Source organism: Struthio camelus, chromosome 3 (genome assembly GCF_040807025.1).
Source record: "Struthio camelus isolate bStrCam1 chromosome 3, bStrCam1.hap1, whole genome shotgun sequence".
Taxonomy (NCBI): Eukaryota; Metazoa; Chordata; class Aves; order Struthioniformes; family Struthionidae; genus Struthio; species Struthio camelus.
This window is the reverse complement of record NC_090944.1, coordinates 113,456,341-113,471,296: the sequence shown is the minus strand read 5'-3', so window position 1 is coordinate 113,471,296 and position 14,956 is coordinate 113,456,341. Positions and strand designations below refer to the sequence as shown.

The 14,956-nt window shown below is 44.1% G+C and overlaps 1 protein-coding gene across 5 annotated transcripts in view; it reads right to left on the bottom strand.

Annotated features, from left to right (window-relative positions):
* Positions 1–1,991: 1,991 nt before the first annotated feature.
* Positions 1,992–14,956, bottom strand: part of HHAT (hedgehog acyltransferase) — a 198,279-nt gene continuing 185,314 nt past the window's right edge. For all 5 annotated transcript variants that reach the window (XM_068939741.1, XM_068939740.1, XM_068939742.1 and 2 more), the window contains one exon: positions 1,992–10,613. In XM_068939741.1, coding sequence (XP_068795842.1) covers positions 10,522–10,613 — 92 coding nt within the window. In that variant the 3' untranslated portion in view covers positions 1,992–10,521. The remainder of the gene's footprint in view (positions 10,614–14,956) is intronic.

Genomic DNA, 14,956 nt, shown 5'->3' with positions numbered 1-14,956 from the left:
GCACTCTGTCATCAGCCAGGAGCACTGCTGCAACCGGTGGTAATCAGTACATTTTGTTGGCTGCCTCAGAAAAGAAATGTGTACCCAAAGGTAACGATACCCGCTGTATCGTGAGGTCAGGAGGCGATACCCGCTGGGATCGTGAGCCACCGCTGTTCCTTCGGGTTAGCAGCCAGCCTGGACAGGATAAAAAGTGTTAGGCTTCAGGATAGTCAGCCTAGACGCTGCAGGCTTCGCAGCCGTCTTCGTGGATCCCTCTCCGTGGCAGGCTGTGAGCGTAGCCCGTCGCCACCCTCAACGTCTGTGGGCCTGGTGAACACTGCTGTCGCGTGCATTAAAACACTTCATAGTATGGATTGGCATCCTCATCTTCAAAAGAACAGCAATAAAGCATAAGCTTTCAGACTACTTCAGGACTACTCCTAAGGCTAAACTATACTGAGAGCAGCCAAGGAGTACAACCAGGCGCTATTTTTACCATCCTTTCTGCGTGCACTGCAGTATGCAGTGTGACAGGATCTTCAGGCGGTAGTATTGTTTCACTGGCCAGTATGAAAATCTTTTCAGCTTTACTTTGTCTAACGTTATGCAGAGTTTCCTGTACTTACTAGAACAGAGAAAATTACCCTAGCGAAGCCACGTACTTTTCTTTTTTTTTGAGGTCTCTAAAGCCTGTTGTTCTCATTTTCTGAGCTCTCAATTATTTTCTTTGTGCTCAGGCTTTTCCTGCAGTCTTAGCAGCCTCCCTCGTATTGCAAGCTTAAATTAATGCAAAGACAGATAGCATGCTCTGTGCAACGTTCCTCATCCCTGCTTCTCTCCCCTTATCAGGCCCACAGCAGTTCAAGCCGAAGGTGATTAATTACAGCACTTTTTGCTCAGATTTGTGTGACAAATTGCAAAGGTTCATGTTCCACCTGCTGGTTCTTCAGGCTTTGACTCTGAGCTGAGCTACCAGCAGGCTGAAATACCAGCTGAGCTGCAATACGGCAGGGGACAGCCCTTGCTGCGTGAGCAGCCCTGGGATCCAGCTGTGCTCCAGCCCTCGGCTCCTCATCTGCTGCACCTGCAGGGGCATGTTCAGAGCCGGGGGGAGGTTTCCCAGCTAGTCTCCATGGGCTGTGTGCTGGCACTCCTGAACCCTCTCAGAAATATATTTAGGTACTGCTGCTTCTAAGAGGTATATTTTATGTGCTAGCGTGCAACGGGCAGCACCTAGAAGATGCCTCAGGGTGTGTAGTCAGAGGGGAGCTCTGCCCTCCGGCTGGTGGAGGGCTCAGACCCCACTGGGAGCGTTCATTGCCTTCACGCTGCTGCTGCAGGTGTGGAAGCACCTGGGGGACCCCCTCCTGGCCAGGCAGGAGCTCCTCCTAGCCAGGGCCTGCGGCCCTAGAGAGCTTGGCTGCCGGGGCAGCCAGCAACGACTCCCAGGGGAGTGGAAGTGCTGGCGTCTGCTCTACTTCAGATTCGAGGGTAGGTAACTGTTACTTACCCTGTTTAAGTTTTGCGTTTGGTAACAGGGGTCCCTTCAGTGCCCTAGGGTGCCTTTTAGTAGTGCTGTAGCAGTTGGAAGCACTCAGGTGCCAATGCTTTTGGGAACTGAGCATGGAGTAAATCTGAACAGTATGAACCAGGTCTCTGCTGGGCTTTGTGGACCTGAAGGGCAGTGAATCTATATGCTCTCTCACATATGTGCCATAGCAATGTTTTTTATTTGCATCCACCTGTTACATGAGGGAACACCAAAACTGTTTCCTCTAAATTTGTGCCACCAATGCTTGGGAAACCCTGTGAGTGCTATGCATCCAGGCCAGGGGGCCCCTCTCTTCATAAAAGTCTCCTGGTATGCTCTGATTTGCCCACCCTAGCAGGGCATTGGGAGTTTGGGGCCTCTTGGCTGATGAGCTGTTTTTTGTGCAAGCCTTGCGCTTCACTGAGGTAGGGCTGGTTAGTAAGGCTATGTATCACACTCAAAAATACTGAAAAGGATGCAAGGTTGTTACGGCATTTATTACTACTGTCAGTATGAGGTGTTTATTTGTAATAGGCATATGAAGAATGTTGGCAAATATAAATATTTTTCACTTAGAAGATTGCATTTTTGCTCCTTTCATTCTAACTATAATCTCTGTGATGGTATATAGAAGCCAGGGGAAACAACCTGTCCTATAAATGAAAGACCGAATAATAAGAGTGAGAGATCCAAAGAGGTCATTAGAGTAACTGAACTCCTAACATGTCTGTCAGAAGAAAAGAAAAAAAACAGTGCACAACCATATCTGCAAAATACATGTGTTCAAGACTTGTCTTTTTTTTTTCCCCCCTTCTTCCCGCTTTCTTGCCCTTTCCTGTTCCCCCTTCCTAATCAAGTTCAAGCCCTCATGTATCAATCACAGCCAAGTTCAAATTTAAGCCTGTAAGTGGCACAGCTGTAGGTTTGAAACAAGCCTATTTTGGGGAGGTTCATCTGTAATGACAAATCCTCAACCCATTTCCCTAAAACTTCCAGCTGGTGCTGTGCTGTGCAGGAGGCAATAAGTGTATGAACAAAATCAAATACTTTGCTTTGGAGATGACACGCTATTGTTCTCAACAGTGTTTCTTCCATTTATTTTCAGCTTTGTCCACTTGTGCAGTTTTCCTTAAAATGAATACAAGACTTGCTTCTTTTTTAAGTGAAGGTGGAAGGAAGTAAAGGTAAGTCTTTACTGTGTGAATCTGAGGAGGATGTGATTTGGTATGAATATTTGCCTCCATAGCCATTCCTCAGGCAGAAAGAAACAGTGCTGGAATAGCTATTAGAAATGTGCTTAAAAAAAAGTATACACACACACACACACACACACACACAGATATATATATTTAAAGGTGGACTAAGGCCTCCTCTACAACAGGGGGTTACCATCTGAGGGGAAATGTTAGGCAGTGTTAGCATGTGAACGCTGCATTAAATCTGGGAGCTATCGTGTGCTCAGCAATAGTACCAGGACAGCTAAACAAGAACTGGTTCTCTGCAAGCAATGGCTTACAACAAAGGAAAATGCAAATAGCTTTCAATCCTCTCCAGTGATCTTATTTTGTGGATTTTACTTTTTACAGTTATTTAGAAGAAATAATGATAACAGGAAAACTTACTGAAAATTCTCAACTGTGGAGTGAGGACAGGAAAGAGAGTTAAGAGAATCTGTGTGTAGCCCCAAACAAAAATAAATAATTTGCTTGGGTTTTCCTTTAGGATGGTGGTATCGAACACACAGCTGTACTGAACTTGGGCATTGGAAGCGTGGAGACAAAAGGAAACTACAAAAGCTGAGCTGAAAGCAAAATTGGAAAAAAAAAAAAAAAAAGCACCCATTAGGACTGGCTGGCTAAGCCTTATTGCAGAAACTGTGGAAGAGCTGCAGCATGAAATCACAGTTCTGGGGTGGTAAAATGTCATTGGTAAGCAGCAAATAAAGCACCTGTAGTCAGGTGTTACGAGAAGCTCTGGGCTGGTTGCTCTGACCTTCGTGGTATACAAAGTTTCAGAAAAGTCTAAGCTCATGGAAGTAAATGAAAAAGGATATACCATTAAAAAAGTTTAGCCTTGGATACTCTCCTGGTGGAGTGAATCTGCTGCATTTCCTTTGTTTAGGAAAACAGCTTCTGACAGAAACATAGCTGAGTCTCAGGAAAGCACTTGAGAAAAGCTTCATTTCTTTAGCCTAGAAAAACACAGCAGAGAGGGTGAGCGCAGTCTGTAAGCCCATCAGCAGGGCAGAGAGTTGTAGTCAGAGGCCCTTCCATCGAGCTACCTTAAGGCAAGTTCTCCAAGTCCTGTAGCAGCCAGGTTAGCAAACCTTCAGACTAAGATGAATATTTCAGGGGAATAAAGAGGCTACAGGTTGATGTGGAAAAGCAGCTCTGAGGGAGAATGCTTTTTTTATTACTATGATTTGTTTAATATTATTATTCTTGTCTGTCATCTGTATCAGCTCCCCATCCACTTCTCCATCTGTTTCTCTCATCTCTGAGGTCGTTCTGTGAGACCGCTTGTCCTACCACGTCTCTGCTCACAGCGAGCAGTTTCTCTGCTCTTCCCTGGCCTTTCCCTGTCTTCCCGGAGAACTCCCGCTTTGCCTCCCTCGCTTCTTCGCAGGGCTCAAACGCATCTACTGCTTCCTGGGTTTTCTCTCCCCCACCTCATGAGTGTCCTCAGTGACCTGTACGCATCGGGTGGGCGCCTCTGCCGTGACAAAGCTAACAGGTCGTTGCTGCTCACTTTCCATAGCTGCAAAGGAGGGGGAAAATTTACCCATAGTTTACAGATGTCGTTCTCCGGAGAATCTCGAGACTCCTGGGGGTGTGGGGGACTGCAAGGTTTTCTCCATGTTTCTTATGCTTTAGAGTTTCATAGCCTGAAATGGGAGGGGTCTGTGGTGACCGGCTGCAAACTTCAAGCCCAGGAAGGGCTGGATTTTGATTCTGTTGCCTGCTGGTTTAGCTTGGGGCCCATGGTAAGGCTGTGCGTGGCTAGGGTACTAAAGGACAGTTAGTTACTTACCTACTTAAGCTACAGCTCTGTCTATGCTGGAGGCCCAAGCAGGCAAAGCGTGGGGCTGGACAAGCGCTTGGCTCACTCGCGAGGCAGCCTGAGCGTAGGAAGATGTTTGCCACGGCAGGCCTAGCTATGCCAGGCACCGTGTTGGCCGCGCAGCAGTGAGAACCGATGAAAGGGTTGGCCTGAAGGCAGGATGCAAAGAGCCTAGGGGAGCCAGCCGAAGGATCACTGAAATAGTTGGAAGCAGAGAGGTGACGAAATGAATGTTATTACCCTGTAACTGCAGCATAAAACTACCACTTCAGCACAAAACTACTACCACAAGAATAGAGAAACTCATAACTGTAAATTAGCAGTAACATTGTTTAAAGAACTGTCTCATGAATGTAGATTCTCTCTGTGTAATAATTTGGATTATTATAAGGTAATCCACATATCCAAGCCCTTAAAACAACCTTCCCTCTTCCAGCAGCAGTCTGAAAAATAACTGAATCTTACTTGTTTCCTAGGATTTTCCTTTTAGATTCCTTTACCCACAGTGTAGAAACTTTGGATCTTTAAATATCATTTCCATTTTTTCTATTTTTGCAACCTAATTTTTGAAATCCAAATGCACTAGTGCAGAGGATATCAAGTTCTATGGTCCATAAAAATTCACTAATTTTCTCAAGAACGACCAGCTCTAGAGGGAGTGCTAATACAATTTAAACATCACGGGTCATAGCTGGAGTCTTGTTACTGTACTATTTTTCAGTAAACTTTAATTTTTCGGTGGTTAGATGACGGATCCATCAGTGGTGATTCACTTCAGCTACCCAACCGTATGTAAAGGTTTTTCTTCAGTCTCTGTAGCTAGTGGTATATTTTTGTTACCTGCATTCTGACCGTTGCTCGGGAATTCGTGTGTCACAGGTATCCCATTTCAAGAATGTTTGACTCATTTCCGAAAGTAGCTGGTACAAATATCTTAGGGTATTCACACTTAAACCAAACTGGACCTGCATACAATGAGAGGTGGTATAACCTAGGCTGTGGTCAAAATTTAATTCTGGCCAGCTTTTTTTTCTGTTAAGTTCTGATGTTAGCTTGACCTGCTCTCACCCAGACCTCTGTGGCTCCCAGCATAAGGAAAGAGGAGTTTTTCAAGCCTCCATAAGTGTGTGTGCTTCCCTTGCCAATGAACAGGCTATTGACTAGTGCTGCCTTGCAGTTTTAATGCTGTCACTGTCTGTGCTGGATACTGAGTGCAGGAGCCCATTTTCCCCTGGATCAATAGTTTCTAAGGCCAGTGACGTTGGCACTGAGGCAAGAGGACTTATGCTGCTAGAGACTGTGGGAGCGCCCCTGAATGGGGAGGCTCACAGGCCGTCTGAAGTTTGGGCCTTGAAACTATTCAGCTCAGCCTCTTGCACAGGATCTGAAGATATGTGGATCAGATCCATTAGAAGTTTTCTTTTTCTTTTCCTCTCCTCCTGGGTGTTGGTGGCATCCCCGAAAGCCTCTCATGCTTGGAGCCGTCAGTGCCTACCCCTAGGCTTGGGATGTCTCAGCTGAGATGGTCTGTCAGCAGCAAGCTCCAAGCGCAGGTGACTCACCTAATTGTCAGATGCTTTAGCAGAACCTCGGCTTGACAGCAGCTCATTTGCCAAAAGTGGAGAATTTGAACAAGAGTTGTCTTTCTTTGTCTTTTCTTCCTTTTACATGCAAATGCAAATAATGACGAAAGCAATCCACAAGCAGCTGCAGGTGAACCTGTTGAATTTGGTGCACGTGTACACAGCACCCCTAGGCATCCAACTTCTGAAGGCGGGGTTGGCAGAGAAATGCACTAGAGAGGGTAGATCTCAGAGGTCACTTAAAACAAGAAGCGATCTATTATAATGCAGATTTCCCTTGTTCCTCAAAGGTGTTACAAACTTGGAGTTCTTCTCAGGCCTTTTGGAGAGCAGTAATTCAGCTGTCCCTGCTGGATTAAAATATATGACTCGACTAACAAGCGGCCGCACATCGACAGAATTATTTTGCCAAGCAGCAACTGGCAGAGCAGCTCTGTCGAAGGGAGGGGGTGACTACAAAGAGCAGCCAGGAGGAAGCTGTGACGTACCATGCATAACAATCCTCCTGCTCTGCGCTGATCTTTGAGGAACATCGCGGCAGCATGCCTGAGGAAGGCAAGCCTCCAGTTAGCAAGCGAGAGCTGCAACTGGCTCAAGGGGCAGCAATGACAGAAGATACTGAGCTGCTGCGCAAGAGAAAGGCGAGGCACCGTGTTATTGCTGTGACTAATAACAAAATTGCTGCAGGTTTTTATAGTTAAGCTGTTTTTCCTATGAGCTGTGGTAAGCTGGTTAGTCCAACTAATCTGCTTTTAGCACTCAGATGTGAAAGAGAGATGTGAGCAAAGCCTCACTTGCCCTCTAATCAATACAGAATTAAAGAAAGAGCCACTTAGCATAATTTTGCCCTCTCCAATAATAATGATGTCTGCAGGTGCTTTGTTAACCAAGTTATGGGGGTGGGGAAAGGATGCATACATGTGTGCCATGATTACTACAGCTTTGTGGTGGCTATTTAATCCATATACTGAGACAGAAATGCTGGGCTAGCAAGTCACTTAGGGATGCTTTTCAGAATCACTTTCACATTGGTTTCCTCAGCAGCCAACATGTGCGTACACCCAGCTCAGTTTCAGAGCCACCAGCTCGTTTATCACTGTGCTCTTATGACCCTTCGGAAGTACAGCAGCAGAGCACCCCTACTTAGGACTAGACTTGCCTCCCTGTTGGTTCAGGTGTCTTACCTGGGGGCATCTTCCCTGTGTATTTCCTAGTTCCAAATCCTAAGGAAATGCTAGTTACAGGAATTTTCCTCCTCCTCCTCCTCTCACCTAGTTTTTTTTTTCTTGGTAACTTGGATGCTTACTCTAGTGTTTTCCAAGCCTCTGCAACTCCCTAGGAGCTTCACAGAGGACTTGCTTGAAGGATGGCATTTATGGCTACCACATAATTTCAAGGACATCAATTACATCGTTACCACATAGTAACGAAGAGTTGCACCCAGGTCAGGCTGAGGAATGCGTCTCCAAGCTGAAGCAGTAAGTGACTGTATATGTTAAAGTGCTTCAAGTGCAGCCTGAGCTCTTAACAGAGCTGTGTGTTTGACCCAAGTGTGTCTCATGCCTTGCCTACAGGTGCTTAGTAAGCAGGATGGATCAGCAATTTCATGAGCGGGCTTGTTCTTGAAATAAACACTTTCAAGCTGGAGGAACAAGAACCCCTTTCAGGCGGAGAGTAAAGGAAAGTATTTATTTCTCATACGATAAATACTCAAATGATAAGAAGCAGTTTCTATTTCTTAATTTGTGCAGGCACACTTCATGCTTCTGACTGCAGACCAGGGCAGCAGTAGTCTGAAGGGAAGTATTGTTTTACTTGCATGCTACAGTTTTGGTGACCATTCACAGAAGCATATGCTGAAATCTCACCTTAACTAATCTACAAAAGGTGTATTTGCTTTTTGCACTTGTTCTGTTAAGGACTGCATGTTCCATATACGGCACAAGAGGACTAAAAGTAACTAATGTGGCTCAAATCCATCTTGCAGGCTTCCAGTGTATAATAATTGACGCTTCCTCAGTGCAGTGATGCATTTACTTTTCTTACACCAAACCATAGCTAAGGCAACGTTCTCAAGCCAACACTCAGTTTGAGCTTTATTTTTAGAAACAAAAAAAGTATACAAAACTGTGGGAGATATGTAAAGCACTGGAAAAAATACATGTATAAAAAAAACAATTAGAAGGAAGCATAATCTAGTTGACCTTCAAGGTCATTTCCATATTGCAGTAGGAAGCTTTGCATGCATACAAATTGGAATTTAATCACTTTTTAGCCAGTCGTTTCATATAACGGTAATCGATAAGAGTGAAGAACAGACTCATGACTTTTTACTCCAATGCTAATTCCATCTAATTACAAAGTTTGAGTTAGGTTTCAGGGAATTCTTGCCCTTAGCTCAGTTCTACTCCAGAATGGAGGCCACTATCAGATACTGGTAGAAAAGTCACAGGCTGAGAGCAGTATACTTCTCTGCGATTGAGAGGATCCTTGTAAGTCAATCAGGAGAGCCACGTCTCTGGCCAATTCACATGCATGGTAAGTCTGACTGTCAACAGGCCACTGTTTACCCTAGAAACTGCTCCTCAGGGAAATCACTGCACTCCGATGGGGGGAACCCTCCCCTAAATGTAAAGGGCCAGAGGGGCTGCCTTGCAAGCAATGAGCTTAGTCTCTGGAGGGAGCTACTGAGACCAGAGTTTCAGAGGTAAAAAACTGAAGCCTCTGCCCTTAATTCTTCATAAACAAATGAAGGGGAAAATGAAGGTGGCCATAATTGTGAGCAGCAGAGACATCAGAAACGCAAGGACTGAGCTGTCTATCTTAGGGACTGAATTTCTGGTTATAGGGTTTATCTCGATCGGACTCTTCTGAAGCTGCAGTAGTGATGGCTGGGATGACACTATCTGCTCCTCCCAACAAGCTGAAATGGCTGCAAGGGCACCCAGAACAAGTTTCGACAGAAATTGTTCTGCTTTGGGTTCAGGAAGAGTCTGTTAGCAGAAGCCTTCTCTAGGACTGGTGACCTTTTGCTGTGCCTAATGGAAAGTCTAGACCACGTGACTAAAGGTCTCCAGGCTGCTCTTCGATATCCGTTCAAAAAGAAACATCTGCTCTATGCTTGGGGGACATCCCTTGTGTCACACCTGAGGAGGATCTCCCTTTCCTTCAGAAAATGGCAAGTGCAGGAGCACTCACACAGCTTTGATGCTTGCAATCACACAGGCATAATTTCTCTCAGCTCTGGGAAACCCTGTGTTTTAGCAGAGATGCTGTTGTAACAGGGCTGGTTGTGGGTAAAGGACGTGCAGCTTTGGCTAATTTGGTACTACTGTAACCGAGGGGGGGTCTGTTCTTTTTAAAGCTCTTAAAACACTACTCCTGCTACATCTTTACTCTTGCAGGAGCTGATTGCCTGAACACCAGAGAATGAAGAAAACTAAATAGGTTTACCATTCAGATGGACCTGGAATATCTCCTTTTGTAGCAGAAAAGAACAGGCGGCAGACTGAACAAGTCCCTTCAAGGTGGGATGCACCCCCATAACAGAGGTAATGTTACATGCTTTAGCGCTAATACAAGGTAGAGAGCACTAAAAGCCCAAGAGGAACTGTAAGGTCGTATTTGATTAAAAAGAAAAGCTGGTCCTTAAGAAAAGACTGGCCTCCCTGCTCCCTCTTCAAAAAAAAAAAAAAAAAAAACTCCTGAAACTAGCAAAGGAAATTGTTTAAATCAGGAATTTTAAATTAAGAAATTCAAAAGGAAAAGCAGACTTTGCTACAGTAAGTAGAAAAAAATGGTTTAAGGCTGAAAAATTGCAGTCAGTGAGAACAGCAGAAATATTCTAGCTTAAACCAGAAAGCAATCAAAAAGAAATGATGAGCATCCTGCCCTTCATGGAATAAAACAAGTGGAGAGTATAACCCAGTGTGCCTTTGGACAGAAGCTGAAAGAGTTTGGGATTAATGGATTGTGCAATGTAGGAAAAGGAAAGTTTTCTTTAATGTGTCGAAACAGGCAGCAAACCATTGGAAGGAACAAAAATGGTCTTCACTGTATGTGAAATACCTATTCTGAGATGCAGCATAATAACAATATAAACACAGTTGCTGTTTTATAAATATAACATAATTCAAAATGCTTTATAATTTCTCCCTGTCCCCTGCCATAGCCAGCAGTGTTTCTGGTTTAATTGCTGAATTTGCAACCCGGAGTCAATTAAATGAGCTTACAGTTTTAGCACGGTGATCATATATTTGGTTTGGCACATTCTTCTGCAGAGGGGAAGTATATCCAGTGTAGAGAAGCCGTTAACCTGTGAACCGTCTTAAAAATCATTCACGACACCAAACCTCCGTGTCATTCTCAATTTGCCGCGTACGTACGCTCCCATTCAATTCCAACGTGCGAGAAGCAGTACAGGAATCCATGAACAGACAGTGTTGCCCATGGCCAGCCTATAAATAGAAAGACAGACAATCCTAGTCAGAATAATTAATGAGTGCTACGAGTAGAAACAGTTTCTTGGAACTTATGAGGCTTCTAATTAATTTAATGACCAATTTAATATTATAACTAGAGCCAACCCACAAAAATCTGAAAAGGGAGATCTGGATTGCCCAAGCTCTTCTCAGCAGAGGCTGACCCATTAGAGACTGGATCTTATCCATTTTCAGGGAACTGGATCAGGTTCGTTTCTGGTCAGTACCTCAGAATGATACTTACTGATGTAAGGATGTCTATTTTAATCCTCTCCTTTGTGGCTGGTTTGTCTATCAGGCAGATCCCTGATTGAACCCTGACATTCAAAGCTGGCTGTGATGCTTCCCAGGAACAAAGGGATGCCTAGCCATTATGTGAGTTATTAAAAAATCAGAACAAATCATCACCAGGTACCTGTTCTGCAAAAAAGGCTGAGGAAACCTCTGATTAAAGCTGTTTTGGATATCCTGCAGCTGGGTGTAAAACTGATGTGCATATTCTATAGCCCTGTAAGAGCTAACAGGGTCAAAGTACTATTGTGCGGGGTGCAGAACAGGCAGTCCTCTTTGCCGGATGTGTTTTTTCTTAGATTTTTTTTAATTATTATCTTCTTTTAACTGAAAAGAATAATCCCACTCCCCTAATATACTCAACTTTTGCTGGGGAAAGAAATGACATGTTTTGCCATTACTTCCAATTCTTTTTAGTGAGAGTCACTTGAACTTTTAACACTTAAAGCAGTAACAGGGGTTGACAAGCCAAGATAAAGGGCTATCACTTTCCAGTGGTGCTGTAGCTCACTTCTTTTAAAAAAAAAAAAAAAAAAGCGCTACATTTCTAGTCTTCTAAATAGGATAAATGAATTTGCTCTTCTTGATACCTTCTGTGGCACCTCTGTTCCCTTCTTTCTCCTTTCTCCTATCTTAGGCTTTATGGCCCCTCCTCCCAGAGGCTGAAAGCCCCGGTATTAGTTCCTCTCAAAGCTTTTGGTTTATTGGGAGGACAGGGTTTGGGGTGTGTCTTTTTGTTGTGGACATAAGAATTTTGGTTAGCTCGATGGGAGGCTCCTGTGTGAGGGCCTTGCTGTCCTCTAAGCAGGAGCAGCTGCTTTTGCAAGAAGGGCTTCAGTGCTCCCTTCAGGAGAAAACTGTGGGCTCAAGGAACTTCCTGGTAGGAATAAAATTCTTCATTCAGCTTTGAAAAGGATGGAGGGAGGATGGGGCCTCTCCACAACATGTTATCCAGGAAGCGCTCTTTCTGAAGGTATGTTGACAAGGGATTTTGCAGGCTGCCTTTGTCCAGGCTTCAGGCCAGTTCCATTCTGGAAGAAGTTTAATTGTGCTAATATCTAGCTGAGCCTTAGCTTAATAGCCTGCCCCACAGCAGGGCTTGCCAGCTTGGGCTCTGGTCTGCACTTATGGGGCCTCCACAGGCTGTAAACCCTCCTCTGGGCTCTGGGAGCCCAGGCAATGTAATACTTCACGCTGGAACAGAGCCAGAAAGGATTATTTTTCCCCTGAGAAGAGCTATGTGTTTCACAAATCTCTAATAATCCCATCCTTTTTTCTTGGTGATGCATGTGGTGTAGGAACCTGAATGACTGTCACTGAGACATTTTACAAATATTAACCACTTGTCTTCAAAATAGCTAAAAGCAAAGCTATATCTTTTGCTTAATCATTCGTTTAAAAAAACAAATATCTCCAAAAGATTTTTTTTTAACACCAAAATAACTTTTTTTCTTCAGTACAATTAGGCTATCGCAGACTGGGGTGAGTAGGTTTCATCTTCAGTAGTAAGATAAAGCACAGCTAGGCTTTGTTTCCCATCAGATTTTACATAAAAATATGTCAATAGCTGTAATAAAAACATACCTTTTTCCCGACAGCAACATTCTGGTGCAATATTCTTTATATAGACAGAGCCAGAAAGTTTTGAATGGACAGATACCAGAAGTGTGTGTCTTTAATTTTAAGAGTGCTTTAGGAAATCTTGCTAGATACATGTTTAGCATTTGTAAATACTTGAAGAACTGACACACAGAAAATGAGTCAGCACTAGCCTCCAGTATGGCTTGTTCCTTGCCCCAAGGCACTGCACCACATCCTACTATATAGGAGATCTTGGCAGAACACCTAGGTATACAACGGAGATCCTCCCTAGATTTCTCTAGATTTACACTAAAATTCCACCTCAGTGCCCATGACACGTGTTTAATGGGCAATCATACCACTGTAGCCGGTGTGTGGTAATCCTCCTGGATGCAGGGAGCTTCTCCTATACAGTAAGAGGTGCCAGGGACTGCACTCAGCCGATTATCTCCTCCTGATCTAATTAAGCTGAGAAGGAAGGAGGCAGAAAAAGTAATGAACTGTGGGAGATGAGACAAAGAGGAATTTTTTGTTTAATCTTGCAGCAGCTGTTCTAGGCGGAGCTGCCCGGGTCCCGGCACGCTTGCTGCGCTGCACGGCCGGGAGGCAGCGGTGTCAGAACTGTGGGCGCCTCGGTCTCACCGGCCCTTTCTTGCCTTGCTTTGAACCACGGGCAATGCTGCTGGGGTGAGGAAATGCATATGCCACTTCCACTGTGAATAAGCAAACCCAAGGTGCACCTCCTGAGGTGCTTCTGCTCAGGTCCAGGCAATCCCAGACTAATTACATTCTGCTCAGTGCAGATTTGCACAAGGGTGTCCACACCTGAAAAGTGGCTCAAAGACAGCCTGAAGCAAGCAGGAGATCCTTAAACTGTTTTCACTTGTCAATTTTATGTACTGATTGGATAGATAATAAAATTTCTTGAAAAGACTTAAAACAAACTTGGTTTCCAGTAAGAGACCTGCCAAGAAGGTAACACTGTAGGGAAAGGCACCTCCAGCAACATTAACCTCGCAAGGACATTAGTTCAAATTCTGTTTAGCGTTGTCTTATGCACGTGCCCTGTGTGTGATCCCTCTGTGTAACCTCTATAATCAAACAGCAGCAGGAGCTGCTCTTTCACAGAGTAACTTCACAGGTACCTTTTTCTTGCTGAAACAGTTTGTCCTTGTAAACCCAAACAACCTAAAGGTACTGATGCGCTTGGATCTCCGATGGCATGTTTTGCCCTTCTGCCCAGAGCATGCGTTGCCTTCCTCCTATGGGCCTTTCGATCTCCCTCATCCTGATCTTACCCCCCCCCCCAGCTCAATTCAAAGGGCTCTGCCTTCTGATGGCTCCCCAGCATCCTCTTACCACCCTAAAGCGCTAAATCTTCATGGAGAAAAATGTCCTTCACATTGTGATCGTTTCCTAGCTCAATGCAGAAGTGTACATATGTGCATTCTAGATCACTGTTGTTCTATAAAATGATGAAGTTTCATGAGACAACTCAGATTTTCACCTTTTTTTTTTTTTGTGTGTGTGTGGAAAGATGAATTAGTATTTATTAACATATGCTGTTTATAAAGCCAGGAACAAATTAATATGCTATTTGCAAATCCAACAATATTTGTAAGCTCCACCTGCACAAATTTCTTTTAAGATGGTTGGCCTTCCCTTGTTATAGAGAAGCACTGAGTGAGGAAGTATTTATGGAATCACAACCAAATTCTCTAATTATACGGGTACAGTGCTCCATGAAACTCAAATATAGACGACTTTGGAAGGAGATGAAGAGGACTGTGTAGTCTGTGGTGAGTAACAACAGCGCTTTAGCTGTCTGTAAGGATGTATCAGGCAACCTACTTTTCCCTAAGAAGTCCCCAGTCCCAACTGTGCGGGAGATAGCTAGTGCTCTGTCGCACACAGCTGATGATACACTGTTCAGTATTCTTGCTGGTTTAAAACCCCATCTTAGGTGTTACCAGTATGTTTATGTACTCAACTCTCAGCATCACAAATAAGAAGCTTGCTTTCATTACCTGGTCATAACAGAACTAATACAAACTAATTCCAAGAGTAACAGCTTTCAGAGTTGCTCCCTTTGAACGTCCCAGCTCCGCTTAAAAAAAAAAAAAAAAAAAAAAAAAAGTGCTTCTGGCCACTTTGCAAGCATGTCTAAAAAAGCCATGTTTCTGGCACATTCGGGATAGTGAATTGAAGGGCGCAGAATAAAACCAAGCTTTCAAGTAGCAGTTTGGCTCACAGCTCTCATTACCTCACTTCAAAGCAGCTGAAACATTTAATTCAATTCTTGTATCCATGATGAAACACTTTCATATGGCCTCATCACAACATCACACACTCCAATCTGTAAGATTTAAGAGCAAGGGACAGTAGTTGCATGTTGCATTTTAAAAAAATAATTGCCTCAGTAGCTTTGGAACTTGAATGCTATTTTT